Consider the following 26744-nt stretch of genomic DNA (forward strand, 5'->3'; position numbering starts at 1 on the left):
AACTTGGCTTTTGTAACTTGTGTTATCCTAAATCTGTATATATCTATATTGTAATATAGTTAATCCTTTCTTGTTTAATAAATTGTTTATTCTTTTGTTAAATGTTCATCAGCTGACTCCTGTAACTGTTCAGTAGCCGCTCTCCACATATCTAAACAAAAAATAAGTCGCGGTCAATCAAACTGGGTTCCATCCTGTGATCTGGCTTGCCCAGTAATAATTTCAGCTGGAATCACAACAAAGTGGGGGCTCATTATAAGGTGGGATCCCTTGTGGGATTGGAAATCTTTGACTTTCGTTGCGATCTATGAATCCTTTTAACGAGTACATGGAGGTACTGAGGTACGGGACATAGGAATTGGAGTTGCTGTGAGGTATAGGATACGGGTTAGAATTCGAAATGGCTTTGGAGGTTGCTAAGACTGTTTTACAGATGGAAGATGTAACCCTGACTGGTTTACTGAAATTAACCAAGAGTAAGTTAATGGAATTGATGGATGAGTTGGAGTTAGAATTATCCATGGGGGCGAGGAAAGCAGACATAGTTGAGGTAATAGTGCAGCATTTGAAACCAGAAGGGATAACAGTGACCACGTTCTCCAGGGGGTGAGTCAATTGAATTGGTTAAGATTCTGTTGTAAATCAAAACATTTGAATTGGAGGTTAAAGAAAAAGAAAGAGAATTGGAATTGAAAAAAAGACAAAAGGAAAAGAAACGGAAAGGAAAGGGAAAGAGAAGGCAAGAGAGAAAGCATTTCAAAGGGAATAAGCAGAAAGGAAGGAGAGAGAAAGGGAGCGAGATAAGAGAACTTGACCTTCAGAGGGAGAAGGAACGAGAAAGGGAATACTGGTTTAAAAGGCTAGACTTTAAAAGAGAAGCTTCAGATGCTGAGGGAGGTTCTGATGATGAAAAAAACCTCCAATCCAAAGCCTAGTGGGAGATGTTTAAATTTGTACAAGCCCTCACAAGATTTGAGGAAAGGGATGTAATGGCATTCTTTATTTTGTTTGAAAAAGTGGCTAAGCAAATGAAGTGGCCAAAAGAAATCTGGACATTGCTCTTACAGAGTAAGTTGGTGGGTAGACCTCATGAGGTTTATGCATCGCTACCAGAAGAGGTTTCTGTGGATTATGATGCAGTAAAAAAGGCTATTGTTACTTAGAATGTAGGAGTTGGACTATGAGGCGTACAGGCAGAAATTTTGCAACATAAGGAAACTGCCTGGGCAGACCTATATTGAGTTCGAGAGGGTAAAGCAAAATGATCTTGACTATTGAATACAGGCATTAAAGGTAGGGATGACATATAAAGCTCTTAAAGAAATAATTCTCTTGGTAGAATTTAAAATTTCACTTTCTCCAATAGTTAGAACCCCTGTTGAATACCAGAGAGTTAAAACGGGAAATAGCTAGGCAGGCAGCAGAGACGGCTGATGATTAAGAACTGGACAATAAATCTAAACTCTTTTTCCGTCATCTCCAAAAACCCAAGAAGGATAGAAGATGGGAAGGTGAAAGGAAGGCAAGTGATCAGAGAAGAGAAGAGACAGTTGGGAATTCCCAGGAAATTCCTCCTTAGATCAGGAAAGAAGCTGCTGAGGGCAAAAGTGACATTCGAAAGCCTAAGTGTTTTCATTGTAACAAGGTGGGACATGTTCGGGCAGATTGCTGGAGGCTAAATGGGAGGGCTGTTTTAGTGGTAGGAATACCTAAGGAATCCTCAGGAAAGGTTACATCAGAAAAGGAAATGGTTGTTAAAACTGTAGCAGTGGTACAGGTGAAACATGTTTATTCAGAACTTAACAGGAAAGGGAGATATGGTTCAGGTAGTCCAAAGATTTCTTCTTTGATTACTGATGAAGGAAGTCAGGATATTAGAGGGCCTGGATGTTTTGTCTCAAGGGAGAAGTGTTCCCTTACTCCTCCAGTAAAATAGGTAAACAGATTAAAATTTTGAGAGATACTGGAGCAGATCAGTTATTGAGGGTGGCTGATAATTTGTGTTCTGGATAGTTTTATGAAGGAAAAAATATTAATAAGGGGTATTAATGGAATTTGTGAGCCTGTTTCTTTGTGTAAAGCCAACTTACAAAGTCACTTTATTAAGGTGGGAACAATTCCTAGATCACCTATTGAAGGCGTGCATTTTATTCTGGGTAATGATTTGGCTAGTGGAGACAGTATTGTGGCAACGACTGTATTGCAGCAGGCAGTTAATCATACTGATCTTAACAAACTTCAGAAAATTACCTTTGATAAGGCCATAGCTGATTTGGTTGTCCATTTTCTTCTCTGCCCCTCAACTCTTGACTCCCTGGTCTATCAAAAATCTGTCTAACTCAGCCTCGAATATATGCAATGACCCAGCCTCCACTGCTCCCTGGGAAAGAGAATTCCACAGACTAATGACCCTCTAAGAAAAAAAAATCTTCTGATCTCCTAAACTGTGTCCCCTAGTTCTAGCCACAATCTGTGCATCACTGGCAAGACCATCCCTAATTGCCCTTGAGAAGGAGGCAGAGAGTGGCTGCGTTAAGCCTGTGAGATGTAAGTATTCCCACAGTGCTGTTTGGTAAGGAGTTGCAGGATTTTGACCCAGTGATGATGAAGGAATGGTGATCTGTAAGGTAAGGGCGATGTGTGACTTGGAGGGGAGTTTTGAGGTGCTGGCGTTCCCATGCTCCTTGTCCTTCTAGGTGGTCAAAGTCATGGGTTTGGGAGGTTAACTACATAGCTGAGGAAAAATGGGGTAGAGCAGGAAGTGTGTATGATACTGCAGCAAAATTTTATCCAGTTAGAGCCTACACAATTACATCACCAGGTGTTCCCAGGCTGCCTCCCATTCATACCAGGCCTGATTCTGCTTAGCTTCTGAAATTAGATGAGATTGGACATTTTCAGAGTCGTGTGAATTATGACAAGCTAAAAGGGGGCACTTTATGATTTTCTTTTTAGAGAATGAATAATTAGTACAAATACCTTGAAAGGTTTTTTTCATTATTTTGAATGAAGCATCCTTCAGATTCCTTAGGGCATTGACACCTAGAAAAGTCATGAGGCCCCTATCTCCTTTTGAGTGTCTGATGTCAGGGACATTTGGATGATGACTATTGTGATTCTCACTGCTTCATAGGAGGCCTTCTGGGATAACACATGGGTGCCACTTGGCCCCTCTCCTCAACTCACCTGCATTGAGTGTAGGTTAATGAATTGAGGTTTTATGATTATAGCCCTATCCAGCCAATCACATTCACATCCTCAGCTGAGCTAAGCCTCATAAAATTGCCTTCATAATTCTTTCCCCGTGTGTAACACCTGATGAAATATGGCCTGAGGAATAGTTTGGAATCTGTGTAAAATTGACAGTTCACAGATATTTTGAAGAATGATTTAAAAACCTAATAAAGTTAATTTCTTCTTTATTCCTCCTCCTCATACACCACACAGGGGCTATTTAATAGAACCTAGAAAGCGGAAGATGATTCTTTATTTCAGTAAAATAATCTGAATAGATTTGTCAAATTATAGATTATCTTTTACCCCATGAATATGCACAGAAACGTTCGATGAAAGTATAATTGCTGCCCACTGGAGTAGTATTGCCTAAAGTAACTTGTTAAAATTAACCCAAGATATGAATGTCAAGTTCTCCCATTACAGAAAGAAAGCATTTACATTTACGTAGCACTTTTTGACCTCAGAATCTTCCAAATCACTTTATTGCCAGTGAAGTACCGATTGAAGTGTGCTCACTGACATGTTCATCCTTGTACTCTCCGATGCGCCAACTGTGCTGAATACATTCAAGGATTCCATTTCCGCAGCCTTTCATTAGACAGGGCAGATCCAAGACTGTACAGTTAGAAGATATGGACAGTTGCTTAGACTTGCTGGTTGTCAACACTATATTGCAAAATTGTTCAGTCATCTATTTTGCAAAATCTTGAATTTTGCTTCTACATATTGCCAAATTGTGCTCCGTGAAACTGGGATGTTCTATCCATTATAATCAATGGGGAAAGCAACAACCTAGGGTTAAGCAATTTTATGATATATGCTTGTGGAGTTTTTATGCTTGTATTCCATTATATTCAGATATAGTGTAAACAATGAATAGACACTGATTATATGCAGTAGGTGAAAATCAGACAGCATCTTTGTACAGAATTTTGGGTGAGCTGTCCAGCTCATACCACATCACTTTTAACTGACTGAGTGTGTAGGGTTCACTGTCTAACTGAGTTAGTGTCAGTGGTCGCAGTCAGTGCTGAGTTTGACTTCTATACTGTACTATATAAAGGTTGAGTCCATGGCAGGATGTCATGGTAGGGAGAGGAGGGCACAATTGGTGCAAAGGCCAAAAATTGGTTTTACAGCGTTGCACAACCAGTTTGCGATCGTCCGCTGCACTGAAATGGCGGGCTGCGTTTCCCACTGCTGCACGTTGGGAACTTCATTTTAATACATTTGCATCTAATTATAAGCCCTGTTCGCCAGAATCATCCCCCCCACATCAAATTTACCGCTTACGTCGGCGTGACTTCAGAATAGCATGTTTCACAACTGCCTTTAAAAGGCGCTCACCTGGCGACCTGAACTTCAAGGGGAACTCGGAGGCGAGTGCACACAACCCTGCACAGCACTCACAAGCACTGCCCATTGCAGATCAAGGAAGATAGGATATTCGGGCTGGGAGGGGGTGGCACAGGCAAGTCGCTTATTCCTGGCCGGCTTTCAGTGCAGTAGCAGGGCAAGGGATCCAGTTTGGGTCATACTGGGTGGGGGGGTTGGTGGTGGTTGTGGTGAGAGTCGGGGGCACGGCAGCACAGACAGACTGAAGTAAACACTCAAGCACATGCTGGCGAGGTAGGAATGGGGAGCGGGTGGGAAACGCCACGTACTTGGAAAAGCTTGTCAAAAGTGAGCATTCTTCAGCAGCTGAGACCGTTCAGCTGCAGCTCCATTCCTTGGAGTCGGGCCTCTGAAGCTTTTCTACCCATTCAAGCAACACAAAAGCCTGAAAGTGCCACCAAATACTCCTGAACATTTCACCCCTTGAGCGCAGACTGTAAATTAATGTGTGTTTTAGGGGGCAGCAGTGCAACTGGCCGACTGGGCAAGTTGTAAAATCCTCTTGCGAAAGATGGCCATGGCACAGTCACTGGTGGAGGCTCTTACAGCCCCTTGTGATGTCTTTATTTGGGTTTGGACCAGAATCCCCCATGGTTCAAGCTAACAGTGCAGCCTTGCAGTGTGGGTTAGGAGAATGCCTGTGCCTGAGCTGAGAGCACAACATGCAGTCCAATGTCAAAGCTGCTGCCAATCAGTCAAGTGGGGTTGGGCGGAGGTGGGTGGGGTTTCAGACAGTCAATGAGTGCACTACGCACTGGCCATCCAAGTGGTGGCCAGCACTTTCCTGCATGCATGGAGGGGCCTTCAGACCTAACCAAGAGACATTCTTAGTACACCCATGCTAACCCATGCAACTCTCTCTTTGATCCTGCAGGAGAAGAACATCAGGATCATGGAGCCTTGTGATTTAGCAATATGCCTCATGGCTTACAGGGAGCAGAGAGGAAGAAGAGTGCAATGGGGGTGCCTGGCTTGGCAAAGGGAGGAGCACCTACCTCAAGATGAAGGGGCAACAGGGCTGCTGAAGATCCACAGAGGGCCATCGTTTGTAGGCACCTGACTAGACCCAGGGCCTATAGACGGTGCCTGTCATTCTTGCAGATAACCAAGAGCCAGTGTCGCTGAAGACTGCAGATGTCTAGGGAAGGGGTTGATCACATACGCCATCTGCTGCAGGAATTGGCACCACGGGGACATGAAGGGCACTCAGTGCCGTGAAAGTGACTGCGACGCTCAATTTTTATGCCAGTGGCTCCTTCCAGGGTCCACAGGTGAATTGTGCAAGCCTCCATGCACAAATGTACCAAGGTTGTTACAGATGCCATCTTTACGAAGGCACAGAACTTTATGCATTTTGCCCGGGATCAGGAAAGACAGAATGCAAGAGTGGCGATCTTAGGTTTTCCACAGGTGCAGGGTGCCATTGACTGCACTCATGTGGTGCTTATATCTTCGTGGCAACAAGCAGTCAACTATGTCAGTCACAAGGGCTTCCACTCACTGAATGTTCAGCTGGTGTATGACCATCACTAACGCTTCCTACCGGTCTGCACATGATTCCCAGGGAGCGTCTTTAGCGGATCTCGAATCCCTGGCATCTTCCTGAGTCCTCAGAGGCTGTAGGTTTGGCTCCTCAGGACAAGGGCTACCCATTGAGGACTTAGCTGGTGACGCTGGTGCAGTGGCCTCAGACTGTATCAAGGTTCGTCCGCCATCTGGACTTTGGTGTAGCAAACGATAGGCATTTTGAAAAATGAGGTTCTGGTGCCTCGACAGGTTTGGTGGAGCACTGCAATACAGGCCCCAGAGGGTGTCACGCATCATTGTTGCTTGCTGCGTGCTCCAACCTGTTGCTACAAAGAGGGGAGGACCTGGCTGAGGAGGAGGGGGAGGAGTTGCACATATCCTCCAATGAGGAGGACATCGAAGGGGATGACAGTGATGTGGTCCTTGAAGGCGAGGATGCTGGCAATGAGGCCATCGCACTGACCAGATGAGGCAGGTGCACTAGGGAGGCCCTCATAGCTGCAAGATACCTGGAGAATGATGACGAGATGCAGTGAGGACAGGACTGACATCCTCACCTTGCATCTGTGAACATTTGAATCCTGTGTGGCTGATGACAGCGCACGTACCCTCAGTGTTCAGGCTCATATCATGGAGATGCAGCAAAGGCCTTAATAGTCACTAGATTCCAGGAGAATGATGACAAAATGCAGTGAGGACACTCCATAGATCTTCACATAGCCTAGTAGAATGTCCGACCCCTGTCTGGCTGAGGGCGGCTCGCTTGCGCTCTGTGATCAAGGTGATATAGAGATGCAGCCGTGAAACTTTAAAAGCACCTGATCCTTTGTCAGCCTTCAGCACCTGACCTCTTCAGGAGCACAGCATCGCTGGTCACAGATGCTGAAGAGATGGGGGCCAGCCCCACCTTAAAGGTGCTGAGAGCACACAGAGAGAATGACGGAACTCTGTGACGCCTGCCCACGACATTCTGGCAGCAGTGACCAGCACCATCAAGGTGCAGGCATCAGTAATGTGTCCAGTAAATGTGAAGCCAGAACATCACTTTGGTCTGGAGGTTGCACACTGCACAGGGAAGAGGCCCTGGACAGAGACACCTGCCTTTATCTTGTGCAGGAACCAATGTTTCACATCTGAATGAGACAAACACTGCTCATCATAACAAGGAGCCATTGACAGGGAGACATTCTTGGGAGTTTATTTACAATAGTGGACATTATGTACAAGTGATTCACACCCATGCCCAGACTGTGCAACTACATCTTCTTAATCATCCAAACGCTGCTGCTACATCTTGGTGTCCCCCCCAACATCCACAGCGGAGGTGGAGGCAGCCTGCTGACTGATAGGGCCTGTCTGTGATGACCTTGATGGCATCCCCTTGAGGGGCCATGACCTGATTTCAGGGACTTGCTTTGTGGCAGTGGCATCCTCCCCTGCCTGTGGAGCTGAAGCTGCTGGGGTCACAGGAAGAGGGGTTTCCTTTGGGCCAGGCACTCCCAGAGTCATCTGGATGGATGACCTGGGGTGTGCACTTGCTGATCCTCCTCCCTATGAGTGCCCGAGGGCCAATGGCTGATTCCGAGAAGAGAAGGGGAAGCTGGAGTGAGATCAAGCTGCCCTGCACCCATCTCATGTTGACACTGTTCAAGGCCAACTATGCGTCAGTGATGGAGTTCAGCCCGTGCAGCAGTGCAGGACCAATGTCCTGGACCAAGGTCTCCCTGGCTGCTGCCATCCTACCAGTGTTGACCTTGGAGCATGCCGGCACTATCATCTCAGACTGAAGGCGGATGGACTCCTCCATCGTGCCTTGCAATCTGAGGAGTGCAGCGGACATCCCTTCCTGATATCCCCGAGCTTGCCTTTGCAGCTCCAGCTACTGTGACATGACCAAGTCCAGAGGCTCATCATCTAACTCAGACTCAGCAAATTTCTGGCCTCCAGCAGTCCTCTGAGTAATGGAAACTTGGGAACCACCTGCTGTGGATCAGACAGTGTGATGTGCTCACCTGATTGTGAGCCTGAGGCTACTCTAGAACCAAGTCCCATCGAGGTGTGTTTGTCTGTCCTGTTGGAGGGTGTGGGTGAGTGCTGTGACGGGACTTCAATTAGAGAGTCATCAGATTCTTCTTCTCAGGTGTCTTTGGGGCTTGAGTTGAGGACCTGGGTTGTGGTCCCCCTCAGCCACTTCCCAGATGTACCTGTGAAAGCAAGGAGAGATAATTAATGCATGGCTGGGGCTGCGGAACAGGGGAACCGACTCACAAGCATAGTTGTCTGATGGATGTTGCACTTCTGGATCCTCACTTGGTTGAGCAGCGCCGACCTCACTGTCAGCACAGGACCAGTCCAGCTGGATGACTGTATTTTCAAAGTCTGCATGGACCTTGATGATAGTCATTCCTCCAACATTCCTCTGTGACCTCTTCCTCTTCCTCTTGTGTGCCAGTTTGTCCTGCATGAATACAGATGGAGAGAGTGTAAGCAGGACACCTGCCAGGCCAGATGATAAGGATGCCCTGGCATGTGTGGGTGGCGAGTGGCGCCATGGACAAGATGAGGACACGAACCATGGGGCAGATGAAGTTGTGTGTGAGAAAGTGAACGGTGATGTCTCTTGAACTGGCAGTGAGTGAGATCCCTGTGGATGTGTGATGGGTTTGTGAATGTCTGAGTTGAGAGTGATGAGAAGAGTTACTTAAGAGTTCCTGGCAGAATGGAGGAGACTATTTATCCTCTTTCTGCACCGGGTGGCTGTCCTCTTTTGCAAGGCATTGGCGCTGAGCACTGGTGCCATCACCTTCCATGTTGGATTGGTGACCTTGCGTGTTGGTCTTTGCCCAGAGCAGGGGTAGAGGACTTTATGGCGGCCTGCACAGCTTTCAGCAGGCACAAGAGGGAGGTGGCACTAATTTTGGGGGCAGCATGTTTCCTCCCTTTGGCAGCCATGACTTTGCAGCAGCTTCCGATGCCTTAAGAAAGCGCTAGCTCTGTGCAGGGGCACCCTTTAAATATGGCACCCGGATTACTGAAAGCCTGAAGTGGCAGCAGGGCGGGCGAATAAGAGGCCGTCCCCGTCAGCAACCCGATGTGTCTCCCAGGAATGCATTATTAATGAGGCCAGGAATGGGACGATATGGTGCGAAAACCCACAGTTGCAGCCGGCGGGTAAAACATCCTTTTTCCCCATTACTGCACTTAGATCTGGGACGATTCCACTCTCAGTCTGCATGGGAGTGTTTCTTTGAGAAGGGGTGGACATCAGGTGACAGCTGCCCACTACTGCTCAGGCCCAGTGCTCCATTCCAAGGTTTACGAGAATGGTTCCAGGGATGGGACACTTCAGTTATGAGGAAAGATTGGAGAAGTTAGGACTGTTTTCCTTGGAGAGGAGAAGGCTAAGAGGAGACTTGATAGAAGTTTCAAAAGCATGAATGTTCCGGATAGAATAGATAGGGAGAAACTGTTGCCGTTCATAAACAGATCGAGAACCAGAGGGGACAGTTTTAAAGTGTTTGCAAAAGAAGCAAATGTGAGGTAAGAAAATCTTTTTCACACAGCGAGTAGATAGGGTTTGGAATGAACTGCCTGGAAGTGTGGTGGAGGCAGCTTTGATTGAGGCATTCAAGAGGGCATTGAATGATTATTTAAATGGAAAAAACGTGCAGGGTTATAGGGAAAAGGCAGGAGATTGAGCATTTTAATTTAGTGCCAGATAGCTGGTACAGACACGATGGAACAAATGGCCTCCTTCAGTAGCATAATAATTCTGTGATTCTGTGTATATTTTTGTGCATAGAAGCCCCAAGCTTGTCCAGATTTAGATAGAAGCCCTCTTCCAAATTTCAAGCAGCCTGGTACTGCATTAAATGCAAAAAAATTCTGGACAATGCCAATTGTGACTGACTGAACTGTGATTGAATAAAACAAGAAAATGATACTACAAAACAGAGGAGGCAAGACTGAATAATAAGGAGGATTTTTTCATGCAAACTATGAGGAGGGCTCTCCTTTTCTGGGGACATTTGGGGCTGATGCCTTTATATGGAATGGGAGAGTAATATAGTGCAGTCACGACATAAACGGGACTGAGCCCTTGTAATTCTTTTTGTTCAGAAGCTGGGTTTACTCCAGTAATATATTAAAAAGATTTATCGTTTTTCTTAGTAATGTGCAAATTCTTGTTTTGGGCCGTAGCCGTTGCTCAAAGAAACATTTGACTTTCTGTGAACAGTGCTCCAGTTGTAGCATTGATGTCAGAACAAGTGAGTTGCTGTGTTTTGAATTGCCCCTCTACCACTCTCTCCTTCAAGGCCAAGAAACTCTTCACTGGTCAATTCAGAAGCTGAGAACAGTCCAATGTTGGTGACGCAACTGACAAAACAGATCCAGAATTTGAGAAAGAAAATACGAAAATATGAAGAAAAATTTGAGCAAGAAAAGAATTACCGAGTATGTAATTAAAAAGTTAGACTTAATAACGTTTGTTAAAGTAACTTGATTTTGAGACTGTCTCTTAACTTTTGCTTTATGGTGTTTAAGATGCATTCCTGTACTTGCTGCAATCTTCACTTTCTGCTTTGTGACACAAAAACTAACTCTGCCTTAAAAGTAAAAAACTTGTTGCAATATATTCTAAGGTGATAAGAAAATGTTGAAGGCCAACTGACCTTTGAAGCATGCAACTTTGTATAATCAATCCAAACAGGGATGCCTTCACACTTATCTTCCCACTTATTAAATTGCTCGAGGTAAAATGAAAACTTGCTTGAGGAAATCCAAGAGAAACTTTGAACACCTCATTTACCGATCTATTTCCCTTTCTCTCCATTGTCACACCTCTGGCGCTCAGATTGGATTGATTGATTTCTATGACCACCTTTAAATTATCAACAGCAGAAACTGCAAGCACTTGACATCTCTATCTTGTTTAAATAAACATTGAGCCATTGACAAAATGGATTGAAGAAAAATAGCTTGATCTGCCGATCAATGTCTTCCCTTCTCTGAATCCATTTTGTACCACATATTTCTCCAGCTCTTTAATGCAGCATTAACTATTGCTCAGAGTCTGTTCCACATGCTCACTAATCTTTCGGAGGGGAACAATTCTTCTAACCTCAACCCTTGCCCGAGGTCCATTAACTTGTGGTGCAAGGAAATCCTTGTTTTCCTGGGAGAATAATTCTGTTTGCTTCTAATTTATGTGCTATGATACTGTAATAAACATAAAATTACAGTAATAATGGTAAAGAAATATGAATCATAAACTATTAGGTTAAACACTCAAAGCACAATTTAATGACTTACTAGAAAATAGCAATTAAACACTTTACGTATTAGTATTTGACAGTTGTACCATTTCCCTTCCCTATTTCTGACTGTCTCATGTTTTAATACTAACTTGAATTTCAGTCCACCTTTTTGTAAGGTTTAAGGTGTTTAATTTACTGTCTTCACCACCCTTTTACGACTACCATTCGTTTTGGAAGTGGGAACTACTTCAGGTTTTTTTTTTACAAAGAACAAAGAAGATATCCAGGAAGTCAATCAATGCCTGAGAGATAAATAGTAATATTATCCCTATGTTTCATTACAATGATGAATTTAGTGATTTCATAAATAAATAGAAATCTGGGACTGTTAACCTCTGTAAATGCTGCAATCCCAGCAAGACAGTGCAACATCTAAAGCATCGCTGCGGTTGAAAAGATGGTTTTCAAACAGTTTCTAAATAAAAATCTCCCTCTGTCCATTTATGTATGTATTTTTTCAAAGATAATGCATAATGAGGTTTGGCTGAGAGCAGACTTCCATTAGTTTGCTGAAACAGATGCAGAGAAAGGAATGCATTGCTTGATTTGACAGATCAAGCTTTTCTTCTATCTATTTTGTCAATGGCTCAGTGTTTCTTTAAATGAGGTAAAGAGATGTCAAGTGCTTATAGTTTCTGCTATTGATACTTTAAAGATGTAGCTCATTGACACTTTTATAGAATTGTAGTAACAACAATTCTAAACAAAAATTGGGAATGGCTGATTTTTAAGCTTTCCCATATATGTCATTGTTATTATAGGGTTCATTTGGCCTGTACAGAGTGCATGGAAATTCTATAAGTTGTCATGAAGAGTATAAGGGGCCATTGGGGGTGGGCGGGGAGCACAGGTTGGCATGGAGGATATGGGTAAGACCTTTTGAATTTATCTTTCAAAGGTTCCCGCATCCAGACTATGGTTCACAAATCTTCTGAGGGGCTATGAACTGTGAGTCCTTGAGAATCTGTCTGCTCTATGAAAAATGGGGTGGGGTTAAGGGCGGCATGGGGACTAGGAGATGTAATACAGCTGGCTAGGTTGGGAACTTAAGTTGCAGGCTTGCTGTCCACATCCTTCTCCTGCACCAGCAAAAACTGGGGATGCTGGTAATGGAGGGGGGCATCCCGGAATAGAGTCCCGTTTTCCATTTTTAAAGGACTGTGGAGTCTCGTTGACTCCATGAAAATCCGGCCCAATATTCCAGCTGGGGGGCCAAACAAATGCTGGATAAAGATTTAGCATAACTTTCCTGTTCTTTCTCTTCTTTCATTCTGTGCCTTCTCAGCTTGTCCATCCACCATCAAAGACTTGTGTACCCAGATCCCTCTATTCCTACACTCCTTTTAAAATAAGGCCATTTAGCTTATATTGTGTTCCTCATTCTTCCCAGCAAAATAAATTACAATTTCATTAAATTTCATCTGCTGCATGCCTGCCTGTTTCATCATTCTTGTTATGTCCTCCTGAAGCTTGTTACTGTCACTCTTGTTGTTTGCTACATTTCTGAGTTTGGTTTCATCTAAGATTTAGAAGTTGTGTCCTGTTTATGCAAATCTACATCACTCACTCACATCAAAAAGGACAGTAGTCCTAATACTGACCACTTTATTCATCTCTCCAGTCTGAAAAACCATTCACCACTGCTCTTTGCTTTCTGTTTCTTAGCCAATTTCTTATCCACGCAGATATTTGTGAGTATTGAACTTGATCGTGTTGAGTGTGTTAAGGCCTATCAGTACATGGTTATAGTCATGTATTCTGATGATGCTATTATCTTGCTCCTGCACCAGGTACAGGATAGGCAACGAGTTTATGCAAACAGTTCTCTATACCATAAGATTTTGGTATCAGCGAGGTTGACTGGGGATTCCCACCGATAGAAAGAAAACTATTAAACAAAGTGTGTACACCTAACCAGTTTCATCAGCCAGGGCACCCTACAGAGAAAATAACTGAAAACATGGCATTAATGATGAAGCAAATATAACACCAATTTCTCCAAGTCAGTGGCTAAATAAGAGGGACTCTGCAGTTTAAATCCAGTGTTTTAAGCCCAGCTGAAACTCTCGCTTCTTTCAATTGCAACATAGAAAAAATTCAGTGTTTTGAGGGTTTTTATTATTTTGTAAAAATTGTTTTTTAAGGAAATAGGGTCTTCATCATTATGTCAACTGCTCAGAGTTGGAGAACCTCACATCTTGGTGCCATAGAGTCATACAGCACAGAAGGGAGGCCATTCTGCCCATCATGCCTATGCTGGCTCTTTGAAAGAACTATCCAATTAGTGCAACATTCCTTTTTCACCATAACCCTGCAAATTTCTCCTTTTCAGGCATACTTCCAATTCTACCAACTTTTCAGGCAATGTCGTGTTTTTTTCCAAAGTTAAAAAGATTCATGTAGTATGTATAATTATGTCAAATAACATTGCAATGATAAAGAAAGATAATGTTCATCTATTGTGGTTTTAGCCCTCCCACAGTGATAAAGTTGGCAATCCAGAAGTCATGAGGTGGATGAATGATCTGACAAGGGCCCGTAAGCAATTAAAAGGTACATAATGTGGTTGCATGCAATTTGTGCAATAATTGGAGTCATTACTTTTAGCAGCAAAGTGGTAGCAATTAAACAACCAGCATGAAATGTGAAGTTCAGTGCAGCAGCTGGAATAATGCCAGGAGCAGTTTTAGCAGAGGTCCAAGCAGTGAGCTGATGGAACGTTCTGTCCTTTGCAGCAATTTAAAAAGCCATCAGCGGTACAATAGGTTACCTGAGTATTTCCCTTTAAAAAAACTTCAGAAAGCAGGTTGTTCATCACTACACATGGCACGCAAGATTGTGCTCGTTATTGATGCAATGCCTGAAACTCATTCCGATCCAATAAAAAATAGCAAACTTAATTGGGCCACTCATAACTTGTACTTGTCTAAATTTAGTCCACATATATGAAGTCCTGAACTGATCCTTATCTCTTCATAGAATTATACAGCACAGAAGGAGGCTGTTCTTCACATCATGACTGTGCCAGCTCTTTGAAAGAGCTATCCAATTAGTCCCTCTCCTTAATAGCCTTCCATACTCTTCCTTTCAGGTACTTATCCAATTTCCTTTTGAAAGTTGCTGTTGAAACTATTTGCACCACCTTTTCAGGCTGTGATTTCCATATCATTACAACCCGCTGCATAAATATTATTCTCCTCATCTCACTTCTTTCACAGATCTTTATTGTTCAAGGAATCACAACTGTGATGTTCAACCCAATTACACATTGTCTATTTTTCATCGTTCATTCAAGAACCAAGCAACATCTTCTTGTCTCTAAAGTCACAAGCATTCGTACCAATTTCAAGAATTTATTCTGATCTCCTTCGACCCATGCATATGGGATGCACACATTAAGGTGGTTAATCTGTACTATAATCCTACCGACAATCAAGAAATGTAACTTTGACCTGGAGAAAAAGCAAAGATTTGCTTTAAAGAACTGTTTTGTCACATCTCCCCAACAATTGAAAAGTTTGACACATACAATGAGTTTCTTTGAAGAGCAGTCACTGTTGTGTCATTTTGCACATAGCAAGATCCCACAAATAATATAAGAAATGAATGACCAGTTAAAACATTTTTGATGGCGTTGATTGTGGAAGGAATGTCAGATAGGACAGGAGGAGAAACTCCAGATGTTCTGTAAACAAAATCTCAGGATCTTTGATATATATACACACCAACCTGGAAATTGGGCAAATAGCATCAATTATCTCCCAAATAGTTTAACACATGAACTATAGCCCTCGTTATAAGCCTATGTCATGAAAACAAGTCACGAGCAAACAAGCCATAAAAGAAGATCTGGTGGTTTATCATCTCATTGTTTATATATAAAACAATGAGTTAAACATAATATTCCCATTGGCGTTCAGGGATATATCCACTCAATTTGTGAAACAGGATGCATTATTTGTGCTAAAGACCTGCAAAAAGGAAATGAGTTTAACAAAATATTTGTCTGATAACAGTCCTGTGAAGCACTCTGGGCTATTTTAACATGTTAAAGGCACTATTCTAAATACAGTAAAAACAGAAAGTGCTGGAAATACTCAGCAGGTCTGGCAGCATCTGTGGAGAGAGAAACTGAGTTAACGTTTTGAGTCCAACATGACTCTTCTTCAAGGAGTCCAAAGAAAGTTCCAAAGAAGAGTCATATTGGGCTTGAAACGTTAACTCTATTTCTCTTTCCACAGATGCTGCCAGACCTGCTGAGTTTTTTCAGCATGTTCTGTTTTTATTTCAGATATACAGTATTCCTAGTATTTTGCTTTTATATTATTACATTAATACAAGTTGCTATTGTTTGTTGCTGTTATTTTTGCATTTGGTCTCACAGAGCTGAAACTGAAGATCTCCGAGGAAGAGAATAACAGACGGCACAGACATCGAAGCAACCTGTTGCCTATAAACTCCAGGCAGGACAAAGAAAACAAGCACCACACATCAGTGGAATCCCAGCAGAAACCAAGTGTTGAGGAAACAGTACAAATTGTGATGAGAAAGCTCAAAGAAAAGCAGGAAATTCTTGGTCTTCCGGAGGATGTTAAGGTACATCACAATAAAAGTAAACTTTCAATTATTGAGGAATTTGAAATAAAATGATTTGAACAAATGTACAGTTCTATAAATGGTCTGACCAAAACAATTCAACAATATTTTGCACAGGAAATGACACAAAAGCAACTGAGGTTAGATAAGGTCAACATGCAAAATTGCCTATTGCATTTTGAAAGCATTTATGGACGACCGGTATGTATTCAGTTAAATAGGTTATGAATTAGATATGGATTAATGATACAATGGTAATCTCATCAACGGGCTCCTGATTTTCTAAAGCAGTTTACAATCACAACCCAGAGATAAGATTCCAATCATTCCACAGTAACTATTGTGTTCTTGTTTATTCATTATTGTGACCTACATTGGACATTGCATTTTGGTTCTGTTTGATCTTAGCTAACAGCACCTTCATGGTGGGCACTATGAGAAGTCTGCCCTACCATGTCGATAGATGATGTCTGCGCATTCGCGGTTGCAATATAATCACTGCAGTGTGAATGAGCTGTCATCATCATCATTATCAGTTAATAACAAGGAGCTAACAAACTGGTAGATGTCCCATATAGAATAATGCATACTGGGGAATGACTTGTAGGGTTCAGGGTTGAATGACTCATGATCAGAGGTCCAAGGTACAGATTGAGATCAGTGGAGCCACTTTGGGATAGATGGGCTCCATTTTAACAGAGCACCTTGAGAGATGAAAATCATGAAATATTGGTCTCTAAGGCTGAAAATACCCTCTGAAACTGAGTATTGAGCTGTGGACGATAGAAACATTTTAATAGAGGACTTAATGGAAGAAAATGTTCCTTGACTCTCATTTAATCTATTGATTTTAAATAAAGACAAATTTTATACCCTGTACATTTCACATTATCAGTTGGACCAGCTCCATGACTGGTAACAATGTCACCTTCACTACATACTTTAAACTTGGTGCTTCACACAGGCAAGTACCCATTAACTGGATCCCCTTGCAATCCTTCTATCTAGCAAGTTTCATTTTGGGGTTTCCACCTAAGTAAGACAAGTGTGAGAAGCCAGCAGCACAAGCCCTCAGAAAGTTAGCTATGGTGACCATTCCCCACCTAATCGATGTCCAGGAAATAATCACAAGGCTCAGAATTGGCAAGCATCTATTTGGGAACTGCTGGATACAAGCCTGATCCTGAAACTCCAACTTATAGCTTACCAGTACAGAATACTGTTAAGCCTTTCCTTGCTTGCCTATCCATCCATGAGAACATTCTCCTACAGGATTATGTGGAACTGAGTGAGAATCTTAGGGCCTAATGACTGATTTGTCCTTCCAGGTGTCTCCTTAGCTTGTCAATCATCAACAATGCCCTGGAGGATGGTGGGCCTGGCCAGTTTGGATTACCAAGAGGCTCACAGATTGACTCTCTTCCAATCACGTGTGGGCAGAATGGTGTCTCATCTTGGAGCCAACCTGACCACAAAGAGTCCCCTACCTTCCACATCTGTGATGAGAATAATCACCAATCTGTCATCAAACAACTGATTCAGTTGGGTATGAAGCCTAATTAGGTGAATAGAAGCTACAGGCAGCTACTTGTGAGCAATGATGCTCAGTTTGGGTTCGAGCCACTCAGCTCCTGACCTCATTACAGCCTTGGTTCAAACATGGACAAAAGAGCTAAGCTTCCAAGGTGAGGTGAGAGTGACTGCACTTGACATCAAGGCAGCATTTGACCAAGTGTGGCACCAAGGAGCCCTAGCAAACCTGGAGTCATTGGGAATCAGTGGAAAACTCTGCTGGCTAGAGTCATATCTAGAGCAAAGAACAAAGAAAAGTACAGCACAGGAACAGGCCCTTCGGCCCTCCAAGCCTGCGCTAATCATATTGCCCGTCAAGTAAAACATTTTGCACTTCCGGGGTCCGTATCCCTCTATTCATGTATTTGTCAAGCTGCCTCTTAAACACTAATATCCTACCTGCTTCCACCACCTCCTCTGGCTGCAAATTCCAGACACTCGCTACCCTCTGCGTAAAAAACTTGCCCCGCACATCTCCTCTATAGTTTTCTCCTCTCACCTTAAATCTATGTCCCCTAGTAATTGACTCTTCCACCCTGGGCAAAAGCTTCTGACTATCTACTCTGTCCATGCCACTCATAATTTTGTGAACTTCTATCAAGTCGCCCCTCAATCTCCGTCGCTTTAGTGAGAACAATCTGAGTTTCTCCAACCTCTCCTCATAGCTAAAACCTCCAGACCAGGCAGCATCCTGGTAAACCTCCTCTGCACCCTCTCCAATGCCTCCATATACTTTTGGTAATGTGACGACCAGAATTGCATGCAATATTCCAAGTGTGGCCTAACCAAGGTTCTATACAGCTGCAGCATGACTTCCCAGCTTTTATACTCAATACCCCTGCCAATGAAGGCAAGCATGCCATAGGCCTTCCTGACTACCTTATCCACCTGCATTGTGACTTTCAGTGACCTGTGGACCTATACACCCAGATCCCTCTGCCTGTTGATGCACTTAAGGGTTGTGCCATTTACTGTATAATTCCTGCCTGTATTAGACCTTCCAAAATGCATTACCTCACATTTGTCCGGATTAAACTCCATCTGCCATTTCTCCGCGCAAGTCTCCAACCGATCTATATCCCGTTGTATCCTTTGACAATCCTCTTCACTATCTGCAACTCCTCCAACCTTAGTGTCATCTGCAAACTTACTAATTAGCCCAGTTACATTTTCCTCCAAATCATTTACGTGTATTACAAACAGCAAAGGTCCCAGCACTGATCCCTGCAGAATTCCACTAGTCACAGCTCTCCATTCAGAAAAGCACCCTTCCACTGCTGCCCTTTGACTTCTATGACCAAGCTAATTCTGTATGCATCTTGCCAGCTCAGCTCTGATCCCGTGCGACTTTACCTTCTGTACCAGTCTGCCATGAGGGACCTTGTCAAAGGCCTTACTGAAACCCATGTATATAACGTCCACTGCCCTTCCATCATCGATCATCTTTGTCACTTCCTCAAAAAACTTGATCAATTTAGTGAGACACGACCTCCCCTTAAGAAAACCATGCTGCCTCTCACTAATATGCCCGTTTGCTTCCAAATGGTAGTAAATCCTGTCACGAAGAATCTTCTCCAATAATTTCCCTACCACTGATGTAAGGCTCACCGGCCTGTAATTTCCTGGATTATCCCTGCTACCCTTCTTAAACAATGGAACAACATTGGCCATTCTCCAGTCCTCTGGGACCTCACCCATAGCCAGTGAGGATACAAAGATTTCTAGCTCAAAGGAAGATGGTTGATTGTTGGAGGTCAATCATCTCAGTTCCAGGACATCACTGCTGGAGTTCCTCAGGGTAGTGTCCTAGGCCCAACCATATTCAGCTGCTTCATCAATAACCTTTCTTCCATCATAAGATCAGAAGTGGGGATGTTTGCTGATGATGGCACAATGTTCAGCACCATTCATGACTCCTCAGATACTGAAGCAGCCCATCTCCAAATGCAGCAAGACCTGGACAATATCCAGGCTTGGCCTGACAAGTGGCAAGTAACATTCACACTATGCAAGTGCCAGGCAATGACCATCTCCAACAAGAGAGAATCTAACCATCGCCCCATGACATTCAACGGCATTACCATCACTGAATCCCCCACTATCAACATCCTGGGGATTACCTTTGACCAGAAACTGAACTGAACTAGCCAAATAAATACTGTGGCTACAAAGCAGGTCAGAGGCTAGGAGTTCTGCAGTGAGTAACTCATCTGACTCCCCAAAGCCTGTCCACCATCTACAAGGCACAAGTCAGGAGTGTGATGGATACTCTCCACTTGCCTGGATGAGTGCATCTCCCACAACACTCAAGAAGTTTGACACCATTCAGGACAAAGCAGCCTGCTTGATTGGCACCCCATCCACAAATATTCACTCCCTCCACCACCAACACATATTAGCAGCAGTGTGTAGCATCTACAAGATGCACTGCAGGAACTCACCAAGGCTCCTTAGGCAGCACCTTACAAACCCACAACCCTACAAGGCAGTTCAAGGGCAGCAGACACATGGGAACACCACCACCTGGAAGTTCCCCTCCAAGCCACTCACCATCCTGACTTGGAAATATATCACCGTTCCTTCACTGTCGCTGGGTCAAAATCCTGGAACTCCCTTCCTAACAGCACTGTGGGTGTACCTACACCACATGGACTGCAGCGGTTCAAGAAGGCAGCTCACCACCACCTTCTCGAGGGCAATTAGTGATGGGCAATAAATACTGGCATAGCCAGCGACACCCACATTCTGTGAATGAATTTAAAAAATGTAACTGTGAGTAAAATCCCAATATCTCTGATTCCATTGGATGGTGACTCCACCAGTCACAGGTCTGCAGCAGAATCTGTATTCCTTTGTTTTCTTGCAGCTCAGTCACATTGGGCACTGAACCCTGATAACTCCTACCAGCTGCTGCTGTTATCAAGTTTTGAAAGTCCGTCTCTGGACAACAGACATCTGCCTTCAGCATGTTGGCAGGAACTACGTAGGATAGGCCACAGTGTACCTGCCACTTTGACAGATCCTAGACAGATCCAATGCTGCTTATTGTAGGTCCCCCATATAACTTGTCCTCGCAAAATTTGGCAACACAATGAATAGTGAACATGATAGTAACAGACTTCAGAAGGTCAGGCTGATGAATTGGGTAGACACAGGGTAGATGCAATTCAATGCAGAAAAGTGTGGAGTGATGCACTTTGGAAGTGAAAAGTGTGATATCATCTAAATGGCACTATAGTGAGGTAGTGCAGGAACAATAAGGGGCAAAAAAACTAAAGGAGAAATTTCTTAGGGAGGCTTTTAAGATCTAGACCATGCTACCTGAAAGGGTGGTGGAAACAAATTCCGCAGGAAGTTTTGAAACACAATTGAATATGTACTAGCAGAAGATGAATTTACCGGGTTATGGAGGGAAAAGCTGGAATGTGGGACTAAATTGGAGAGCTCTTTGCAAGAGCTGCTACAGGAGTGACAGAATGAACACTGCTTCTCTCCTCTCCTGTAAGATTCTATGAATAAGGAAGCACTTTGGCAAAGAAATATGATTGCTGTGGCACTGACTCCCTCTTCAGGCCACTGAGCAACAGTTGAGCGTAGGCCCAAGTTTCCCTCCTTGGATTTGTGTTTCCTTTTGTCTTAAATCCAACTTGTAGCTTTAGTACCTAACAAGCGCTGTAAATCAGAATAGCATCAGAGGATGATTTGGCCTTGGCTTTGAACCCAAGTTGATATGCTATAGGATACAGAGCTCTTGTGCTGGTATCTACAGCTAGGGGCTGCAAAATGTTGAATATCCTGGGCCCTTTTTTTGATTACTTTGAGGATTATGGGGACTATTTATACAAAACATTCCTTTTGGAGATTAATTGGATGGGTTAGTGTCCATGGTGGAGTTTGATTATATCTGATGTGTAGAAGGAATGAACTTAGTGGCAGAATGATTATTTTTTGGACATGCTCTACTTGACATGGTTAGGGCAATTTTACAATTCCCAACAGATAAATCTGACTCCATGTGCACTGTTTGCATAGATGGAGTTTATGAAAAAGCTATTTTATTAGTATGGTATTTTGGTGTATTGATGCAGTTGATTATGTTTTAGTTGTTGCCCTGACATGTGTTTCTGACATTTTCATAGTACTGTGTACTCTTGCTGCTCTTCCAAATGTTATTTCAAAGCAGGTTTTGGAAAAAAAATGTATTAAGATTACGAGGAGCGCCATTTTCCATCACCTCCGACTCTTTTCCCTCAACCATCCCTCCGATACATGACCACCTGACCTCGATCAGGCCCCCCCACTTTAATCAGGCCAGACCTCTCCACCTTGATCATGCCAAACCTCCCCACGATCAAGCCCCCTCCCTCACATCAATCAGCCCCCTTCCCACCACGATCAGGCCCAGCCGCACCGTGAACAGGGCCCCCCACTTTGATTATCCCCTCCCCCACACCGATCAGCCCCTCCTCAACCTCGAGCATGCCTCTCCCCAATTTCAACCAGCCCTCTCCCCACTTTGACCAGCCCCTCCCCCCACTTTGACCAGCCCCTCTTCAACTCAAGCAGCCCCTCTCCACCTCGACCAGCTCCTCCCTATTTCGATCGCCCCCTCCCCCATCACATTAGACCACCCCCCCGCCATAAATCCGCCCCCCCCAACATCAATGTGATCCAGTAACCCCTGATGCACTATTCCACCTAGCTGGGTCTTTTGATATTTTGGTTTTGGTTTGGGATGGTGTCCCTCTGTCCGGTATCAGGTGCTATTTACAAGTCCACAACTCCTTCTTTTGAAGGCACACCAGTTTCATTGCTGCTAGATATTCTAATTGTGATCTCCCTTTACTTAAGAGTCTGAAAATAATTCTCAGTAAATGTCCCACTGATGACCGCTGTCTATTTGGATAGGTGAACAAACAGGAAAAACAGTTAATGAAGCCTCTGTATGACCGATATCGAAGCATCAGGCAGCTTCTGTCTCCTGCAGCAGCAATCCCCACTATTGTAAGTAAAACACAAAGGGAATTGCTTTATTTGTGTTCATGAGGGTGTCCGCATCAAATGCCCCCAGACAAATGGCATTTATTCTGCCACAAGCAATGATCCTTACTCATGAGCAATTTCTAACCTGCAAGCTTCTCATGCAGCTGTATAGCGCCTTTAACATAGTGAAATGTCCCAAAGTGCTTCTTAGGAGTTAATTCCAAGTCAAAGTTTGAGACTTTAGAACAAGTGACCAAATGTTTGGTCAAAGAGCTTAGGACATGGGCAGCAGAATTTTGGATGAGCTGAAGTGAGAGGTGAGAGGCTGACGAGGAAAGCATTGGAGTAGTCGAGCCTGGTGGTAACAAAAACATAAAATGAGGGTTTCAGCAGTGGATGAGCTGAGGCAAGGATAGGGGCAGGTGATATTATGCAGGTAGAAGAGTCTTGCACCAGGTTGACTGTTTGGCCCCACATGTCACTCTGTGGCCTCTCAGAGAGTGATCACTCACTCATTTTTTACTGCGCCTCCATTTCCACTTGAAACTGATAGTCCCTGACCACATTTCAAATGGACTGTTATGTCTAAGAGAAAGTCCTGCCCTATCTAAATTAGATTTGAAATGATCTAACCCAAGCAGGTCCTTGTTAAAGCAGCACCAATGTTATCAGTAAACATGTGGCACAGTAAGCACCTTGTTGCAAAAACATTTCTCCTGAAATTTATATAGTCATTTATTAACACCATCCAAGGCAAAGCAGCCCAGTGGATCAGCACCCCATCCACAACCATTCATTCCCTCCATCACCGACGCACAATGACAGGAGTGTGTACCATCTACACGATGCACCGCAGGAATTCACCAAGGTTCCTTAGACAGCACCTTCCAAACCCATGACCACTACCATCTAGAAAGGCAAGGGCAACAGATAGATGGGAACACCACCACCTGCAAGTTCCCCTCCAAGTCTCTCACCATCCTGACTTGGAAATATATCGCCGTTCCTTCACTGTCGCTGGGTAAAAATCCTGGAACTCCCTCCCTAACAGCACTGTGGGCGTACCTACACCACATGTTCAAGAAGGCAGCTCACCACCACCTTCTCAAGGGCAATTAAGGATGGGCAATAAATGCTGGCCCAGCCAGCAAAGCCCACATCTCTTGAATGAATTTTAAAAATTAGTCATATATCTACGACGTATGGTTGGGAACGTTTATAAAGTTGATGCTTTGATTTCTATAGGAAGAAGAGGGTTCTGATGAAGAAACTATCCTGAAGAGTTGTGAAATATCTACCAGACCAACAGCTGATTTTCCTTTCCAAGAATTTGTAGATAATGTAGATCATCGAGAGGAAGATCGTGAACCTGGATTTCTTTCTCCTCCAGATGAAAAGAAAGACACCAAGCAACCATCTGCTTCACTTTCCAATCTACATGAAGCATCCATGTAAGAATTGCAAATTTAATTATTTTTTCTTTCTGACTTTAACACTAGATCAAATTAAATTGAAACAAGGTTTAGTTTTATTAATTAGTTGGTTTACTATGAACTTGGTACTTGGAATTTATACCTCTGCAGATGAGCTTATGTGATTCACTGGATGTTGTGAATTTTAACTCATTGTTGCTTTGCGCGTGCATCAATTCAAAGATGAGTGTGTTTGATATGGGATGTAAGTGTGACAACAAGAAGTATGCCCAGATACAAGATTTCCAATGTGTAGGGTATAAACTGTAACCTCTCCAGTCTGGAAATGTATTTGGAAACCCCAATTGTCCGGAAATCTTTGATCAGACCCAGGCAACACATGGCATCATTTTAATGCAGCACTTTGAGAGTGCAAACATGGAAGATACAGCCTTTGGATAAGTAAAACAATTTTTATTACTAGTTTATAATGTTTTATCACTGTTTTATACTTCCGATAAAATATTTATATCCATGATGGTTTCCCATTCACGCACATATGGTTAGGCATTCTAACGCAATCTATAATTCAAAAAATTCCCAAAATCCAGGAATAACTTGATCCCAAATGTTCTAGACTGGAGAGGTTACTGTGTATTTATTTCTGTATCTTGCACTTTTGGGTATTACCACACTAATTATAATTCTAGTTAAGATTAAAAATCTCTCATTTTAGCCTGTAAATCTGACCAGTGTCTGGGTTTCACAATGAGTAAGAGGTAATGAATCCAGCAAACACAACACAATGAGTAAGGGCATTGATATCATAAAAGCTTCTGGATTTCAGGAGTGAAGGTTGGTGTATGTGAACTGCTGTTGAACTGTTGAGAAAGATGATCAGCTCTATAAAATGCCACTATTCAGTGAATAATCAGCTACCTCTGTACTCAGCCAAAATCAATAACGACATTAGAAACCACTGTCTGTTTGAAACTCTACCCGCCTATGAATTTTTAAATTTTTTTACTGTAATGAATAATTTACAGTACCACTACAAAATGCAAAAATGGTCACACACAGGTAAGACAGGATGCAAGATTTCCCCACAAACCAAATTCTTGACAACAGATGGTAACACTACCAGGAAGCAACGGGGTGAACTCCCTAGTCCAGTGCTCCCAGTGGACCATACCACTCAATTTGGAGAAATGAAGTGTTGCAGTCATTTTATCTGACTGTAGTGCCCCTGAGCACTGCTCCCTACTTGGAATTTAGCAACAGCCCCCTACCCCCAATCTCCACCCCCATGCTTTTATCCCCAAGGGAAAATTAGAAGCCGATTGATTTTTGCACCAGTTGTCTTTTTAAAAAATTCATTCTGAGGATGGGACATTGCTTGCAATTTTATTGCCTATCCATCGTTGACTTGAGAAGGTGGTGGAGGTGGGCCTACTTTTTGAACCACTGCAGTACAGTTAGGTTTGGACTTCTAGGATTTTAACCTAGCAACAAGAGAGGGACAGTGACATATCCGAGTCAGGACAGGGTGACTTGGAGGGGAACTTGGACGTGATGGTGTCCCAAGCTTAAGGGCAGCATTAGTGGAAAACTAGGAGCAGGAGGTAGGCAGCTGTGTTCCCCAAGTAATCTTACCAAAGGGAAAGAATGAGGCCAGGTTGGAATCCGCCATTGACTCAATGAAGGAGCAAGTGGGTTTTTTATGAAGTTTTATAATGATCTGGAATATATTGTTTGAAAGGGTGGTGGGAATAGTTTCAGTAGTAACTTGCAGAAGGAAATGGGATAGATATTTGAGGGGGAGAAATTCTCATGGGAATGGGAAAAGGACATGCTAATGGGAGTAGTAAGACAGCTCTTTCAAATAATGGGCAGAGGTACAATGGAACAACTTGCCTGCTGTTTCATTCTGAGATTCCATAAACACATTGGGCAGAAGTTTTCATCCCACAGGCAGGCGCCCCACCCGAACAGAAGTGAAATAGTGGTTGATGATGTTGGGCGACTGTCCCGTCATGGCCGCACATTCTTGTGATCTTTTGGTTGGTGGGCGCGCGTGAGAGGCGGCAGTGCGCCCGCTAACAATTAAGAGGCCTATTAAAGGCCCTTAAGCAATTCATTAAGCTGAGTTTTTCACTGCCTGCTCAGCCGTTTGGTTGGCTGGGTGGGGCCAGCAGCCTTTGCATTTCTAACGAAACCTCATCCACGGGTGGAATGAGATATCAGCGCTTACTAAAAACACAATAAAAATTTTATAACATCCTTTTTCACATGTCCCTCTTCATGTGACTTAGTCACGTGTAGGGACCTGTTTATCTTATATGTAAAACGTTAATTTTTATATTTAAAATCAGTCGGCTCCCTGAGGCAGCTCCGTGCCTTCAGGGAGCTATCAGTGCGCACTCCCCCCGCTCACCCTCCTCCTGCTCCGCCGCCACGGCAGTCCTGAGGTTATCAGCGCGGGTTACAAGCTCGATGACTGTTAATTGGCCAACCAGCGTGAAATTGCGGTTGGGGCCTGATTGCGAGCGGCAGACTTGTGGAGAGCATAAACACAGGCATAGACCATTTGGGACGAGCGGTCTGCTTTTTGAGCTGTCTGTCCTTTGTAGCTGTTCAGTTGGGTAGCATTGCCCAAGCACTGGTGCCAACCACGGCTCTGTGTTGGCACTCTCGCCTCTGAGTG

General features: G+C 43.5%; 1 protein-coding gene across 5 annotated transcripts in view; it reads left to right on the forward strand.

The window, feature by feature from the left end:
• Positions 1-26744, forward strand: part of fam13c (family with sequence similarity 13 member C) — a 148694-nt gene that overhangs the window by 113506 nt on the left and 8444 nt on the right. For 3 of the 5 annotated variants that reach the window (XM_041209020.1, XM_041209022.1, XM_041209025.1), the window contains 6 exons: positions 10476-10614; positions 13949-14030; positions 15862-16073; positions 16191-16274; positions 22554-22649; positions 23874-24079. In XM_041209020.1, coding sequence (XP_041064954.1) covers positions 10476-10614; positions 13949-14030; positions 15862-16073; positions 16191-16274; positions 22554-22649; positions 23874-24079 — 819 coding nt within the window. The remainder of the gene's footprint in view (positions 1-10475; positions 10615-13948; positions 14031-15861; positions 16074-16190; positions 16275-22553; positions 22650-23873; positions 24080-26744) is intronic. The other 2 variants (XM_041209023.1, XM_041209024.1) reach the window with 2 other exon arrangements.

The sequence above is a fragment of the Carcharodon carcharias genome, chromosome 17 (genome assembly GCF_017639515.1).
Source record: "Carcharodon carcharias isolate sCarCar2 chromosome 17, sCarCar2.pri, whole genome shotgun sequence".
Taxonomy (NCBI): domain Eukaryota; kingdom Metazoa; phylum Chordata; class Chondrichthyes; order Lamniformes; family Lamnidae; genus Carcharodon; species Carcharodon carcharias.